Source organism: Scyliorhinus torazame, chromosome 2 (assembly GCF_047496885.1).
Source record: "Scyliorhinus torazame isolate Kashiwa2021f chromosome 2, sScyTor2.1, whole genome shotgun sequence".
NCBI lineage: Eukaryota > Metazoa > Chordata > Chondrichthyes > Carcharhiniformes > Scyliorhinidae > Scyliorhinus > Scyliorhinus torazame.
The window spans coordinates 82,022,630-82,035,979 of NC_092708.1; the positions used below are offsets into that span (position 1 = coordinate 82,022,630).

Here is a 13,350-nt window from a genome sequence, read left to right on the forward strand (position 1 = left end):
AGGAGAGATTAAGTCAGTTTGAATTATAGTCATTGGAATTTAGAAGAGTGAGATGCAGTCTCATTGCAACTTATAAAATTCTAACAGGATTAGACAGGATAGATTCAGAAAGAATGTTCCCGGCTCCAGAGCTAGGGGTCATAGTTTGAGAATAAGGACCATTTAGGACTGAGGTGAAGAGAAATCTTTTCACCCATAGAGAGGTGAACCTGTGGAATTCACTACCACAGAAAGTAGTTGAGACCAAAATGTTGTGTGATTTCAAGAAGGAATTAGATATATCTCTTGGGGCTAAAGGGGTCAAAGAATATGTTGTAGGCAGCACGGTTGCATAGTGGTTAGCACTATGGCTTCACAGCTCCAGGGTCCCAGGTTCGATTCCCGCTTGGGTCACTGAGGAGTCTGCATGTTCTCCCCGTGTCTGCGCGGGTTTCCTCCGGGTGCTCCGGCTTCCTCCCACAGTCCAAAGGTGTGCAGGTTAGGTGGCTTGGTCATGCTAAATTGCCCTTAGATGGGGTTGCTGGGTTACAGGGATTAGGGTGGAGGTGTAGGCTTAAGTGGGTGCTCTTTCCAAGGGCTGGTGCAGACTCGATGGGCCGAATGTCCTCCTTCTGCACTGTAAATTCTATGCTATCTATGATATGGGAGGAAGGCGGGAACAGGCTATTGAATTTGATGATCAGCCATGTTTCGCCTCTTTTAGCATTTTGAAAGTATCTATCTGATAGATGATTCCCTTTTAATGTTTACAGCCCCACATTTTACAATCCGCATGTTCCAAGTTTCTCATCAAGACTACATTCTCTCATTTCTAGCATCTTGAACTTTTTCTGGTGACAAAATGGCAACCCCTCTATGACCCAGAATTCCATTTTGTCTCTTAGCACTGTTTCCAGCCACAGTCAAATTTTGGGACCTGTATATAAATATCTTAAACCATTCTTTTCTTCCACTTCTAAGGAATTATTTGACATATTTGTAACATTTATTTACATTAAACTGCACTTGTTGCATATCTTCCCACTCCCCTTGCTTATATATGTCATGCAGTCTCCCACCTTCTTCCCCACAGTTTACTATTCCCAATCACATTTTCATATTTTTGTAAGTTTACGTCAAAAGCGCTTACCCACAGATGGAACAAGAGCTGATGAGGTGGTCCCAAAATGGATTCCTGGGACATCTTCTCTGTCTGAGAAACACCCACTGACTCTTTCATTCCACTTTTTAGAATTCACTGATCCACGCTGCCACTTTAACTTCATGGTGATTAAGTTATTCGCCTTACACCCACTGGAATGAAAATTTGTGGGTTATTCGACAGGGAACAAATTACTGTCCACAAAGGAGCGAATGAAAATTTCCAACTACCTGTCTTGAATGTTTGCAACAGGCTTCTTGGCGGGATTTGTCTTCCTCCCATCACTTATGTTCTCAGGCAGACAGATTCTGTCTGGTTGTAATTTTGTCTAATTCGCATGAGCTCAGGTTGCTACAAAAAATAACCACCATTCTATAAAGCGGCAATAATTTTAGTAGCTGGATTGTGAAGCTACCCAGGTCTCGGGTTCAACACTCTATCTCTTGTAAGTTAAACTTAGTTAATGGAAGATGATGGCCAAGGTATTTGAAATAGTGATGCAAATTCCCTTGCTTAACATGGGGCATAAACTGCTTCATCATATCTCTGTATTGCATTTTAATCAGATTTTCTTTTGAAGTCCAAATATATCCCATTCCTATATTCTTGGACATATTCTTGAAGAATTTGGTTAAGTTAGTTGAATACAATATTTCCATTACAAATCCATGTCAACTCTCTGATTGTCTGCACCTTTCTAAATGTTCACAAATGTTCTCAGGCAAATGTCTTTCCACCAATAGAAGCAGAGTTGACATTATAATTACTCGGTTTCTTTCTATCCATTCCAAAATAGAAAATATAGGAGGCTTTCATTCCTTTTGTCTGGGGGTTGTTTCAAGCTTTTGCCTCAGATCCCACTATGCTCCCTTAATACTCAGTTTTTAGGATATTACATTGTTATTTGAACCCTAATTCAGTGCACCTCAGACTAATGGGGCAAAGGTTCGCTCCATCCACTTGGCATGAAAATCTTCTAAATGACTTATTATAATCTTTATTAGTATCACAAGTAGGCTTACATTAACACTGCAATTCCGTTACTGTGAAAATACCTTAATCGCCACACTCCGGCGCCTGTTCGGGTACACTGAGGGAGAATTCAGAATATCCAATTCACCTAACAAGCACATCTTTCGGGACTTGTGGGAGGAAACCGGAGCACCCGGAGGAAACCCACGCAGACACGGGGAGAATGTGCAGACTCTGCACAGACTGACCCAAGTTGAGAATCAAACCCGGGACCCTGGCGCTATGAAGCAACAGTGCTAACGCTACCGTGCCGCCCTTAGTGCAATTTCAATGCATAGTGCAAAACCTCCCATGTTTGGTACTAATTGCCGGTGCCACTAGGCAAGACAAAACTGGTGTAAGAAATGGGAAACCTCTGATGGTCTTCTGAAGTTGCAGTGAAGCTACCCTGTTGCTACAACATTGAGCGACAAATGCTATACTGAACCTTGGGTGATAAGTGCTGCCACCATCTGATTGAAATGAGAAATGTTCTATTCCCCATGGAGAATATCATTTGATAATTAGAAAAGAACCCTGGAATGTAATTGGGTTCTGCCAATACATTTTTGACATTCTTCTCAGAAATACAGTAAAACAGTTGCCATAGAAAACAAATTTCTAGGGTACTGCATATTGAGTGACCTTTTGTGCTTAATTAGTGGAAGATTTTTTTGATGAGATGTGAAACCCGGGCCCTATCTACCCTCTCAGCTGGACATAAAAGTTTCCATTGTAGCTTTGAAGAACAGTGGGGAAGTTCTCCCTGATGCCCCGGTCAATATTTATCCCTTAAGCAACACCACTTTTAAAAAAAACAACAGATTATTAGTCATTATGGCATTGCTGCTCATGGGAACTTGCTGTGCACTACATTGCAACAGTAACTACGCTCCAAAAAAGTACTTTTTTTGGCTGCAAAAGTGCTTTGTGAAGGTTTTTGTATGACAATCAACAATGGTTTCATGGTCATCATTAGACTTTTTAATTCCAGATTTTTATTTAATTTAAATTCCACCATCTACCCTTGTGGGATTTGAACCTGGATCCCCAGAGCATTACCTAGGGTCTCTGGATTATTAGTCCAGTGACAGTACCACTACGCCGCTGTGGTTAGGATGTTCCCTCCTGTGGGAGAATCTAGAACTAGGAGCCATTGTTTAAAAAATAAATATCGTCCACTTAGGACAGATCATCTGAGGAGAAATTCTTTCTCTCAGAAGGTAGTGAGTCTCTGGAGCCCCCAACCACCTCCCCCAGCAAGAAGTAACCTGGGTGCAAATAACTACTGGTCCCTAAAAGCAGGAACTGGGTGCCAGGTACACAGGGGGAGCAAAGGGGTGAGTAACCTCTCTACACTTACTTCCAGGGTGCTGAAGGGGTCCTCCATGGGAGGTCAGGGCAGGGCTTGGGCTGGGCTGGAGGGCTGGTGGGGATCTTTCCTGGGATGGGGGTAGTGTGGCACATCTTCCCTTTGTAGCCTCAAAAACCTTTAAACTCTCTCCCAGCATATCAAAATCAATGATCTATCAGATGAAAGTAAAGTTTTCCCTCTGTAGCCTTCAAACCTTTATTGACTCTCCCAGCATTTCAATATCAAAGATCTGTCAGATGAAAGTAAAGATCTTGCTTCTGTTATATTGGAATCCTTTGAAGTGCTTTTTTCACATTCAATTTCATTTGTCTTTAACTTTTTCAAGCCTCTAAGCCTGCTGAGAAGCCTAAAAGCTTTGAACTGCACTGTTTATATTAACGTTCGCAGTCTATTACCTTTTATAAGTCTCTTGATTGACAAGTCCAGGTCATTTCAAAGGAGGGATTAGCTTTATTTACTTTTATAGCTTTTCACATTCCATTAACTCTGAAGAGTTTCCTCTTATGGGCAGGTCTGTTTCTAGCTGCAGTTTTAAAAAAAAGATTTTTTTTCTTTGTTTTGAAGTGCTTGCTGGAAAGAGCAAGTGGTATTTTTTCTGGTTGGGTTTCCTCTGTTCCGAAGTCCCTCCTAGAATGACCAGGTACTCTGTAAGTGTGCTGCCGCCTGGCACCCTGGCAGTGCCTGGCACTTCCCCTGGCATATTGGCAGTGCCAGTTTGCTACGGTCAAAGTATAGTGCCAGGCTGGTACTGCCAAGCAGCGGGACCTGAAGGGGGGGCTGAGGGAGAGGGGCCTGAAGGGGGTGACTGAATTGAGGGTCCTTTGGCAAACTCATAGCGGGGTGTCACTTGCTTGGGAGTGGGGGGGCTATGCCAGCGATTTGGGGGGATGGTGGCAGGCTGCCGGGTTATTCTGAGATCGAGGCACCATCTCTTAGGATCCATGCTGGCTTCTTCGGGTCCCATGGCACGAATCAGCTCAGGCCTCAAGTATGGGTGGATTATGTTCTGGATTGTGCCGACCTGGGATGAATCGCACCTCATGTCCCACCGGAGACCACGCAAAAACACAGTCGCATATACACAGTACTTCAGATGTGGTCTCACCAGTGTACAACTGAAGCATAACCTCCTGACATTTGTATTCAATTCCTCTCACAATGAATTATAATACTCAACTTTCCTAACTACTTGCTGTACCTGTTCACTAGCCTTTTGCAATTCATGCACCAGGATACCCAGTTCCATCTGCATCTCCGAGATCTTCAATTTCTCACCATTTAAATAATAAATGTTCTTCCTGCCATAATTTCACATTCTCCCACATTATACCCTATTTGAAAGGGATTTGATTACTGACTTAACATGTCCATATCCCTTTGTAGCTTCCTTGGGTCGACTTCACACCTTAGTATCCTATCTATCTTTGTGTCATCAGCAAATTTAGCAACCATACCGTGGATCCCTTTATCCACTTTATGTATTCCTCGATAATGAAACAATTATTATCACACTGTACCAGTTTAATAGCAAATGAGTTGAGGGGCAATGGGTCGGGTTGGAGGGTAGTTAGATAATATTATGGGGTGACAAAAGGCAGTGGATATGTTGGTCAAATGTGGCATCACGTTTGTGAACCATTGAATCATAGAATCCCGACAAGTGCAGGAGGAGGCCACTTGGCCCATCACATCTGCATCGACCCTCCGAAAGAGCATTCTATCTAGGTTCACTCCGCCACCCACCAATCCCACCATATCTTCATAACCCCATAACCTAACCTGCACATCCCTGGACACTAAGGGGCAATTTAGCTTGGCCAATGCACTTAACCTGCACATCGTTGGACTGTGGGAGGAAACCGGAGCACCCGGAGGAAACCCACGCAGACACGGGGTGAACACACAAACTCTTCACAGTAACCCAAGGCCGGAATTGAACCCTGATCCTTGGCGCTGTGAGGCAGCAGTGCTAACCACTGTGCAACCGTGCCGAGTGAGGGATAAAGTACGTGATTTGGGAATGGTATTTGTGATGGGGCGTCCAGACAATAGTTTCAGTCTTCTCAACACTTAATTGGTGAAAATGTCTGCTGATCCAGTCGACCATGTCAGATAAGCAATCTGATCATTTAGAGGCAGTGGTATGATCAAGCGAGGTAGTGTTGAGGTAGAGCTGGGTGTGGTTAGCATACATGTGAAAACTGTTGCTGTATTTCAAATGTTGTTGCCATAAGACAACATGTATTTGAGGAATAGAAAGGGGCCAAGGATAGATCTTTGGGGGACATCCGAGGTAACATGATAGCACAGTGGTTAGCATAGTTGCTTCACAGCTCCAGGGTCCCAGGTTCGATTCCCGGCTTGGGTCACTATCTGTGCGGAGCCTGCACGTTCTCCGCAGTGTCTGCGTGGGTTTCCTCCGGGTGCTTCGGTTTCCTTCCGCAGTCCAAAGATGTGCAGGTTAGATGGATTGTCAATGATAAATTACCCTTAGTGTCCAAAAAGCTTAGCTGGGGTTACTGGGTTTCAGGGATAGGATGGAGGCGTGGAATAAGTGGGGTGCTCTTTCCAAGAGCCGGTGCAGTCTCGATGGGCCGAATGACCTCCTTCCGCACTTAAATTCTGATTCGATGAACAGTGCATCAGTTGTCGAGAAACCACTGTGGATGATTCTCTGACTACAATTAGATTGGTTAGAAAGCAAGCAGGTGTCTGCAGTCCCATTCTGCTAATGACAGTGGAGAGGCATTAGAACAGTGTTTTTCAAACTTTATTTCCCGGGATCCATTTTTACCAACTAGCCAATCTTCGGGATCCACACTGGTCAATTTTCACAATGCACACTGGCCAACCTTCAAGACCCACCATTTTTGCGTACCTTTAATGTGAAAGGTGAACCTGCTTGGTCCTCACAATCTCACTTGCTTTACATTTGTCATATTTCTGCTAAGGACATCAGCTGATGATTTAAGTTCTCACTGCATCCGTTGAAAAAACAAGAGGTTTGTCCTTGAACTCGCCATGCTTGGTCTTCAAATGCCTTTGTGATTTTGAGGGTTTTAAACTCTCACTTCCAGTACTGCCCTGCATATAACACACATGGGCTTTGCATCCTGAATTCCACTGGCACAATTAACAAAGCTATAGCTCAAGAAATCATCTTTACACTGCTTTGTTCCTGATTTCAGCTTTTTCTTTGTTGAAAACTACCCATCTTCAGTTCTTCACAGTCCTGTTGCCTTTCTTCCTCGTAGCTGGAAAATGGAGGAATCTCTCCTCTATGATTTTGCACCAGAAGTACAGACATTAGCGTAAATGCTGGGTCCGTGCTCTCTGCTGCGACTTCTGGGCGGAAGGTTGCTGATGGCATTCTCAATTAAAAAGTTGGTCACGGCCGTTGAGCGCTTCTCCCGCGATCAGGAATGCCACAACCGTTCGCTCTGCGACCCTTCCAATACTGTGGGTCACCGCAGCCCACAGTTTGAAAAACCCTGCATTAGAGGATGATGTGGTCAATCAAAGGCTGCAGGTGTGTCCAGGAGGACGAGGAGGGACAGTTTACCTTTGTCACAATCACATCAGAAATTACTTTTGAATTTGTTAAAGAGTCATTTCGGTACAGTGGCAAGAATCGAAACCTGAATGATTCAGACAGGCATTCTGGGAAAGATGTCCACAGATTTAAGAGTTGATAAAATGTTAAAGGTTTTGGACAGGAAAGGCAAGCTGGAGATGGGGTGGAATTTTATGAGGATAGAGGGGTCAAAGGTTTTTGAGGTGTTGACAGCAGATTTGAACGAGAAAGGGACAGTACCTGAAGCGAGAGAACCAAAGCAATAACAGCGAACATGGAGAAAGTTGAACCGTCAGCAGCTCAGGTTCAATAGAGCAAGAGGTGGATCTCATGGACATGATGAGCACTAAGAGGGCACGAGGGGTGATAGGAGAAAAACTGGAAAAAGATGTGAGTTCCCGGTCAGTGCAGGGTTCAACGTTGGGGGATGTCTGGCCTGGCCAATTGGTGGAAAGGGGAAGTGGCTGAGGCAGGAAATAAAACTGCAAATGCAGATCCAAAATTAAACAGAAATCGCTAAAAATGCATGTTTTTAAAAAAAAATGTTTTCATAGGGTGTGGGTGTTGCTGGCTAGGATAGCATTTGCTATCCATCCCTAATTGTTCTTGAAGGGCAAAATTTGAATAACAACTGAAATAGAGAAAAGCACACTTACTGTTTCTTCATAACATTCTGATCGAGAATCTTTGCGATTGCTGAGGAAAAACTGTTGTACAGGATTTTCGAGCCTCTGCCACCTGAAGAGTATGTGGGAAATGCAGCCCCACTGCCTTTAGGCAGCACGGTAGCACAATGGTTAGCACTGTTGCTTTACAGCGCCAGGGTCCCAAGTTCGATTCCCAGCTTAGTTCACTGTCTGTGCGGAGTCTGCACGTTCTCCCCGTGTCTGCGTGGGTTTCCTCCGGGTGCTCCGGTTTCCTCCCGAAAGACGTGCTGTTAGGTAATTTGGACATTCTCAATTGTCCCTAACTGGCCGCTTAAGGTATTATTTGGGGTAAGGGTAGCCTTCCCGTTTGAAGTCCTGCTCGCCCCGGCATAAAATCATGATCAGGTCAGGGCGGCAACATCTTGGAGGAATCCTGTCCTTGCAATTATACATGTACCCGAACAGGTGCCGGAATGTGGCGACTAGGGGCGTTTTACAGTAACTTCATTGCAGTGTTAATGTAAGTCTACTTGTAACAATAAAGATTATTATTATTATTCAGCAAGCCCTGTGGCATTTCACACACTAAAGAATGTCAATTGGCGAATGGTAGGACTTCTACCCGTCACTGTGAGGAAGTCCCAAATTGTAGAGCCGCCGGCCAATCCGATTGGCTGGCAGCTCTCCTGTCCTTCCAGGAACAGCTCTGCTGTGGCTAGAGGAGGCACTGCAGCTAGCTACCTGGAACCGAAGAAAGGCAAGTGGCAGAGGTTAATGGAGGAGGGTTGGGGAGCAGGGAGGTATGGAAGGACTTGACACCGGCGGAGGGGCTGTGATCGGGGTCACAGGGATTAGGTTGGGGAAAGGGGGGGGGGGAGTCTGGAGGTAATGTGGGCTTCTGATGGAGACGCCCCCCCTCAACCCCATCCCCACTCAAGATTGAACTTCACTTAATTTTGGCACCCTCCACCTTGTCTATCATCATCCAACCCTGCCATCGTCAAAATTGAGGTCCCTAACTGGCCGCTTAAGGGCATTATTTGGGGCAAGGGCAGGCTTCCCCTTTGAAGCCCTGCTCGCCCCGACATAAAATCACGATCAGGTCAGGGCAGGCTGCAACTTGGAGGGATCCTGTCCTTGCAATTATACACCCCCCCCCACCCCCCCCAAACCACTTAAGAACTCGTCGGGGGTGGAGGTGGGGGGAACATAACATTCTGATCAGTGTTCCTTTCCAGTTTGTATTTCAGGTTTGTCCTAGATTAACAGTTATTGTGAATAGTGAATATTCTCTCTTTACTTTAATAAATAAAAATTGACTTTTTTAACCACAGCCAATGGCGTAAGGAGACTCAATGCTCACTGGTTCTTATGATGGTTTATCATTGGTTTGGATATTTCTAAACGATCGTTTTCTTCTTTTCAGTGAATTGTCAGACACAAAGATTCTCGACACTATTGCTTCATACATGGTCTTGCCCAATAGATTCACCTGCCCACTGATTAATGATGTCAATGTTTCTCAGCTAAGGTTTCCTTTACCACATGTAAGTAGCTTATTTTGACAAGTGTGTGTTCTGAATAGTCTTTTAATCTCTGTACTTTATCAATTTGGTACATTGAATATTTAAAATATTTGTGAATCTTCTATAAACTACTGGAGGCATGTGCTTCCTTTTCCTGGGCTGGATAGGTTACCCAGTGAATGATTCTCCATGCCCCCCCCCCCAACCCCCATCCCCACCCTATCCCAGCCCTATATGCAGATATTTTAATGATATTTGTGGCTGTTCATTCCAAGTAAGTGAACTTCCTGAATATAGACAAGTTGGATAGGCCCAGGAATGGGTGTGGGGATCATAATGTGTGATTAACCCATGGCTTTCTTAAAGGAGAGGAACATTCTGACTGGAGCAGCTGCTACAAGTAAAGAGTCTAACCCAGAAGAAGAGTGACTAATAGCATAATTGGGGAGAGACCTACCAAGATTTTCACATATGGACAAGGAGCAGGAGTAGACCATTCAGCCCCTCGAACCAGCTCCACCATTCATAAGATCATGGCTGATCTCATTGTAATCTCAAGTCTGCACTCCACGACTTCCGGTGGCGGCCATGAAGTGAATTGTCGCACATTCAGCAGCTCTCGTCCTTAGTGGTCTTTTAATGGTTTTTAAGCTGGATTTTTCTGGAAATTTCTCAACATAAGTTGATCAAAGTGAGAGGAAAAGGAGGTGACCCCCAATTTATGGAATCATGTTCAAATAAGAGTTGAAAAAGAAGAAAGCAAAAGATGAGTGAAAGCAAGGCTCAGAGGTCATCGAGCACAATGGTAATGAGACAAAGCGTCTCCACACCAGCTCACTGGACGATGGAGCAATGGGTCGAGTACCTGGATGAGATGTTCGCCTGGCATCATAAGGAGTGTGCAGAAGACATGACCCAGGCAATAGCCTGGTGGTTGACCAGGTGGAGGAGAAAATGATGACCCAGGGATAGGAGATTCAAAAGTTGCAGGAGCTGGCGACTGAATGAGAGGAGGAGTCCACTGCAATGGCTTTGGTAATTCGCATTCTAAAGGACAGCCAGAAACGGCTGCTAGAAAAGGTAGAAGACCTGGAGAACGGGTCTCGCAGGCAGAATATCCGAATCGTCAGTCTGCCAGAAGGAAAGGAGGGATCAGGTGCAAGTACGTATGTGGGGAAGATGTTGGAGAAGATGGTCGAGGCCGATGTGTTTGACAAGCCGCTGGAGGTGGACCGGGCACATAGGGTGCTCGTGCGTAAGCCCCAGGGTCGTGAGCCCCCAGGGGCCACGGCGGTGAGGCTACATCGATTCCCCAACAGGGACCGTATTATGAAGTGGGTCAGGCATCTGGGAAGAATCAGTGATCCGGGTGTACCAAGACTGGGGAGCAGAACTCGCAAAGAGGAGAGCAAGTTTCAACAAAGTTAAGGCAGCCCTGTTTGCGAAAGACGTTAAATTTGGACTGCTATACCTGGCTCGTCTTTGTGTGACCTGCGAGAACCGGGAGCTATACTTTAGCTCGCTGGAAGATGTGGCAACTTGCATGAAAGACAATAACCTGGCTTAAGGATTTATAGATTCAAACTGTGGTGGACTGAGTTTGTGGGAAGGGAAAAAGCTGGAAGGGAGAAAAATAGTTTTGTGTTTTGTCTTATTTAAAATTTTAGTCTTTAAATTCTGTGAGTTAAGTCGTGATGTTCGGGAAGAAAAGGATTTTTCTTTTGTAATTTGATTTTGATTTATTGCTTTATGTACTGGATTACAGAGAAAAAACTTTCCAAGTTGCGACGGGGTTTTTTTTGTCAGAAAGATGGTTGATTCTTGCATGCATAATTTTTGCTGAAGCTGCTTGAAGCTTCTTCTATTACATAGATTACATAGAACATACAGTGCAGAAGGAGGCCATTCGGCCCATCGAGTCTGCACCGACCCACATTAATCCCTCACTTCCACCTTATCCCCGCAACCCAATAACCCCTCCCAACCCAACCCTTATGGACACTACGGGTAATTTAGCATGGCCAATCCACCTAACCTGCACGTCTTTGGACTGTGGGAGGAAACCGGAGCACCCGGAGGAAACCCACGCGGACACGGGGAGAACGTGCAAACTCCGCACAGACAGTGACCCAGCGGGGAATCGAACCTGGGACCCTGGCGCTGTGAAGCCACAGTGCTAATCACTTGTGCTACCGTGCTGCCCCAATTGCCCCATTGTGTTCAATGTCTCCCGATTTTTGTCCCAAAGGCTTTTTTCAGAAGTATGAATGTGGCGATATCGAGATTTGTATGGGCGGGTAAAACCCCAAGAGTAAAGAGGACACTCCTGGAACGGATCCGTGGAGAGGGGGGCTTGGCCCTCCCGAGCTTTATTAACTATTATTGGGCGGCCAACATATCGATGGTCAGCAAGTGGGTAGTGGGGGAGGGGTCGGTCTGGGAGCAGATGGAGGCGGCGTCCTGCAGAGGTACGAGTTTGGAAGCTTCACTGATGGCGCCCCTGCCATTCTCGCCGGCTCGGTACTCTACAAGTCCTGTGGTGGTGGCACCCTTAAGAATGTGGGGGCAATGGAGGCAGCATATGAGACTGGTGATGTGGTCAGTGTGGTCACCGATCTGTGACAATCACCGGTTTGCCCCGGGGGGGGGCTGGCTGAGGACTTTAAGCTATGGCAGCGGGCAGGGAGTGAGAGGTTTGGTGATCTATTCATCCAGGAGGGCTTTCCGACCTTGGAGACATTAGAGGAGGAGTTTGATTTGGCGGGTGGGAACGGGTTTCGGTACCTTCAGGTTCGGGACTTTGTACGGAGGCAGGTTCCAAGCTTTCCTCGCCTTCTCCTGAGGGGACTACAGGATGCAGTGCTGTCAAAAACGGGTTGGAGGTGGGAGGGTTTTGGAGATATACAGGGAATTAATAGAGTGGGAAGGGGCCCCTATCAGAGAGTGGAAGAGGAAGTGGGAAGAGGAGCTAGGAGGGGAGCTGGAAACTGAACTGTGGGAAAAAGCCGTGAAAAGGGTAAATGCATCTTCGTCTTGTGCCATGCTTAGCTTGATTCAGTTCAAGGTAGTCCACAGGGCCCACATGACGGTAGCCCGGATGAGCAGGTTCTTCGAGGAGGTGGAGAACCGATGTGGACGGTGTGGGGGTAGCCCAGCCAACCATGTTCATATGTTTTGGGCATGTCCGAAACTGAGGGAATTCTGGCAGCGATTTGCGGATGTTATGTCAGAAGTCCTGAAAGGTAGGGTAATTCCGAGTCCAGAATTGGTAATATTTGGCTGTCGGAGGATCCGGGGGCAAATGGGGGGGGGAGGGAGGCCGATATCCTGGCCTTCTCCTCCCTGATGGCCCGGAGATGGATCTTGCTGAGATGGAGGGACTTGGAGCCCCGCGAAGTCAGGAGTGTGGGTCAGCGATATGGTAGGGTTTCTCGCTCTGAGAGGATCAATACAGGGATTCGCCCGGAGTTGGCAGCCGTTCATCGATTTCTTCAAGAAAATTTAAACGTCAGCAGTAAGGGGGGAAAGGGAATAGAGAGGGAGGAAAACAGGAGGCATGGCTATGTTGGATAAGGACAGGGAACTTAGTATACAGGTGATTGGGGACAGGGAGGGAGAAGTGGGGGACGTAGTTTATTGTTTGTTGTTCTTTTAGGGGGTTTTCTTGTGCGTCAACCCACGTGGTTGTTTTAGAAATGTCAATATGTTAAATTGTGAAAACTACAAATGCTTCAATAAAATATTTTCTGAAAAAAAAGTCTGCACTCCACCGATAACCTATCACCTCTTTGATTACCAAGAATCTATCCACCAATGCCTTAAAAATATTCAAAGACTTTGCTTCTACCGGCTTTTCAGGAAGATCCTCTGATAAAACAAAAATCGTTCATCTCTGTTTTAAGTGGGCAACCCTTTATTTTTAAACAGGGACCCCAATTTGTATATTCTCCCACAAGAGGAAACATCCTCTCCACATCCATCCTGTCCATACCACTCAGGATCTTAAATATTTCAATCAAGTTGTCTCTTAGTCTTCTAAATGCCAGCAGATATGAATCTAGCTTGTCCAACTTTTC

At 45.7% G+C, this 13,350-nt stretch overlaps 1 protein-coding gene across 1 annotated transcript in view; it reads left to right on the forward strand.

Moving 5' to 3' along the window:
- Nucleotides 1–13,350, forward strand: part of LOC140388827 (extended synaptotagmin-3-like) — a 184,726-nt gene that overhangs the window by 121,929 nt on the left and 49,447 nt on the right. Inside the window, exon 8 of the mRNA XM_072473172.1 lies at nucleotides 9,175–9,295. Within this exon, the coding sequence (XP_072329273.1) occupies nucleotides 9,175–9,295 (121 nt within the window). The remainder of the gene's footprint in view (nucleotides 1–9,174; nucleotides 9,296–13,350) is intronic.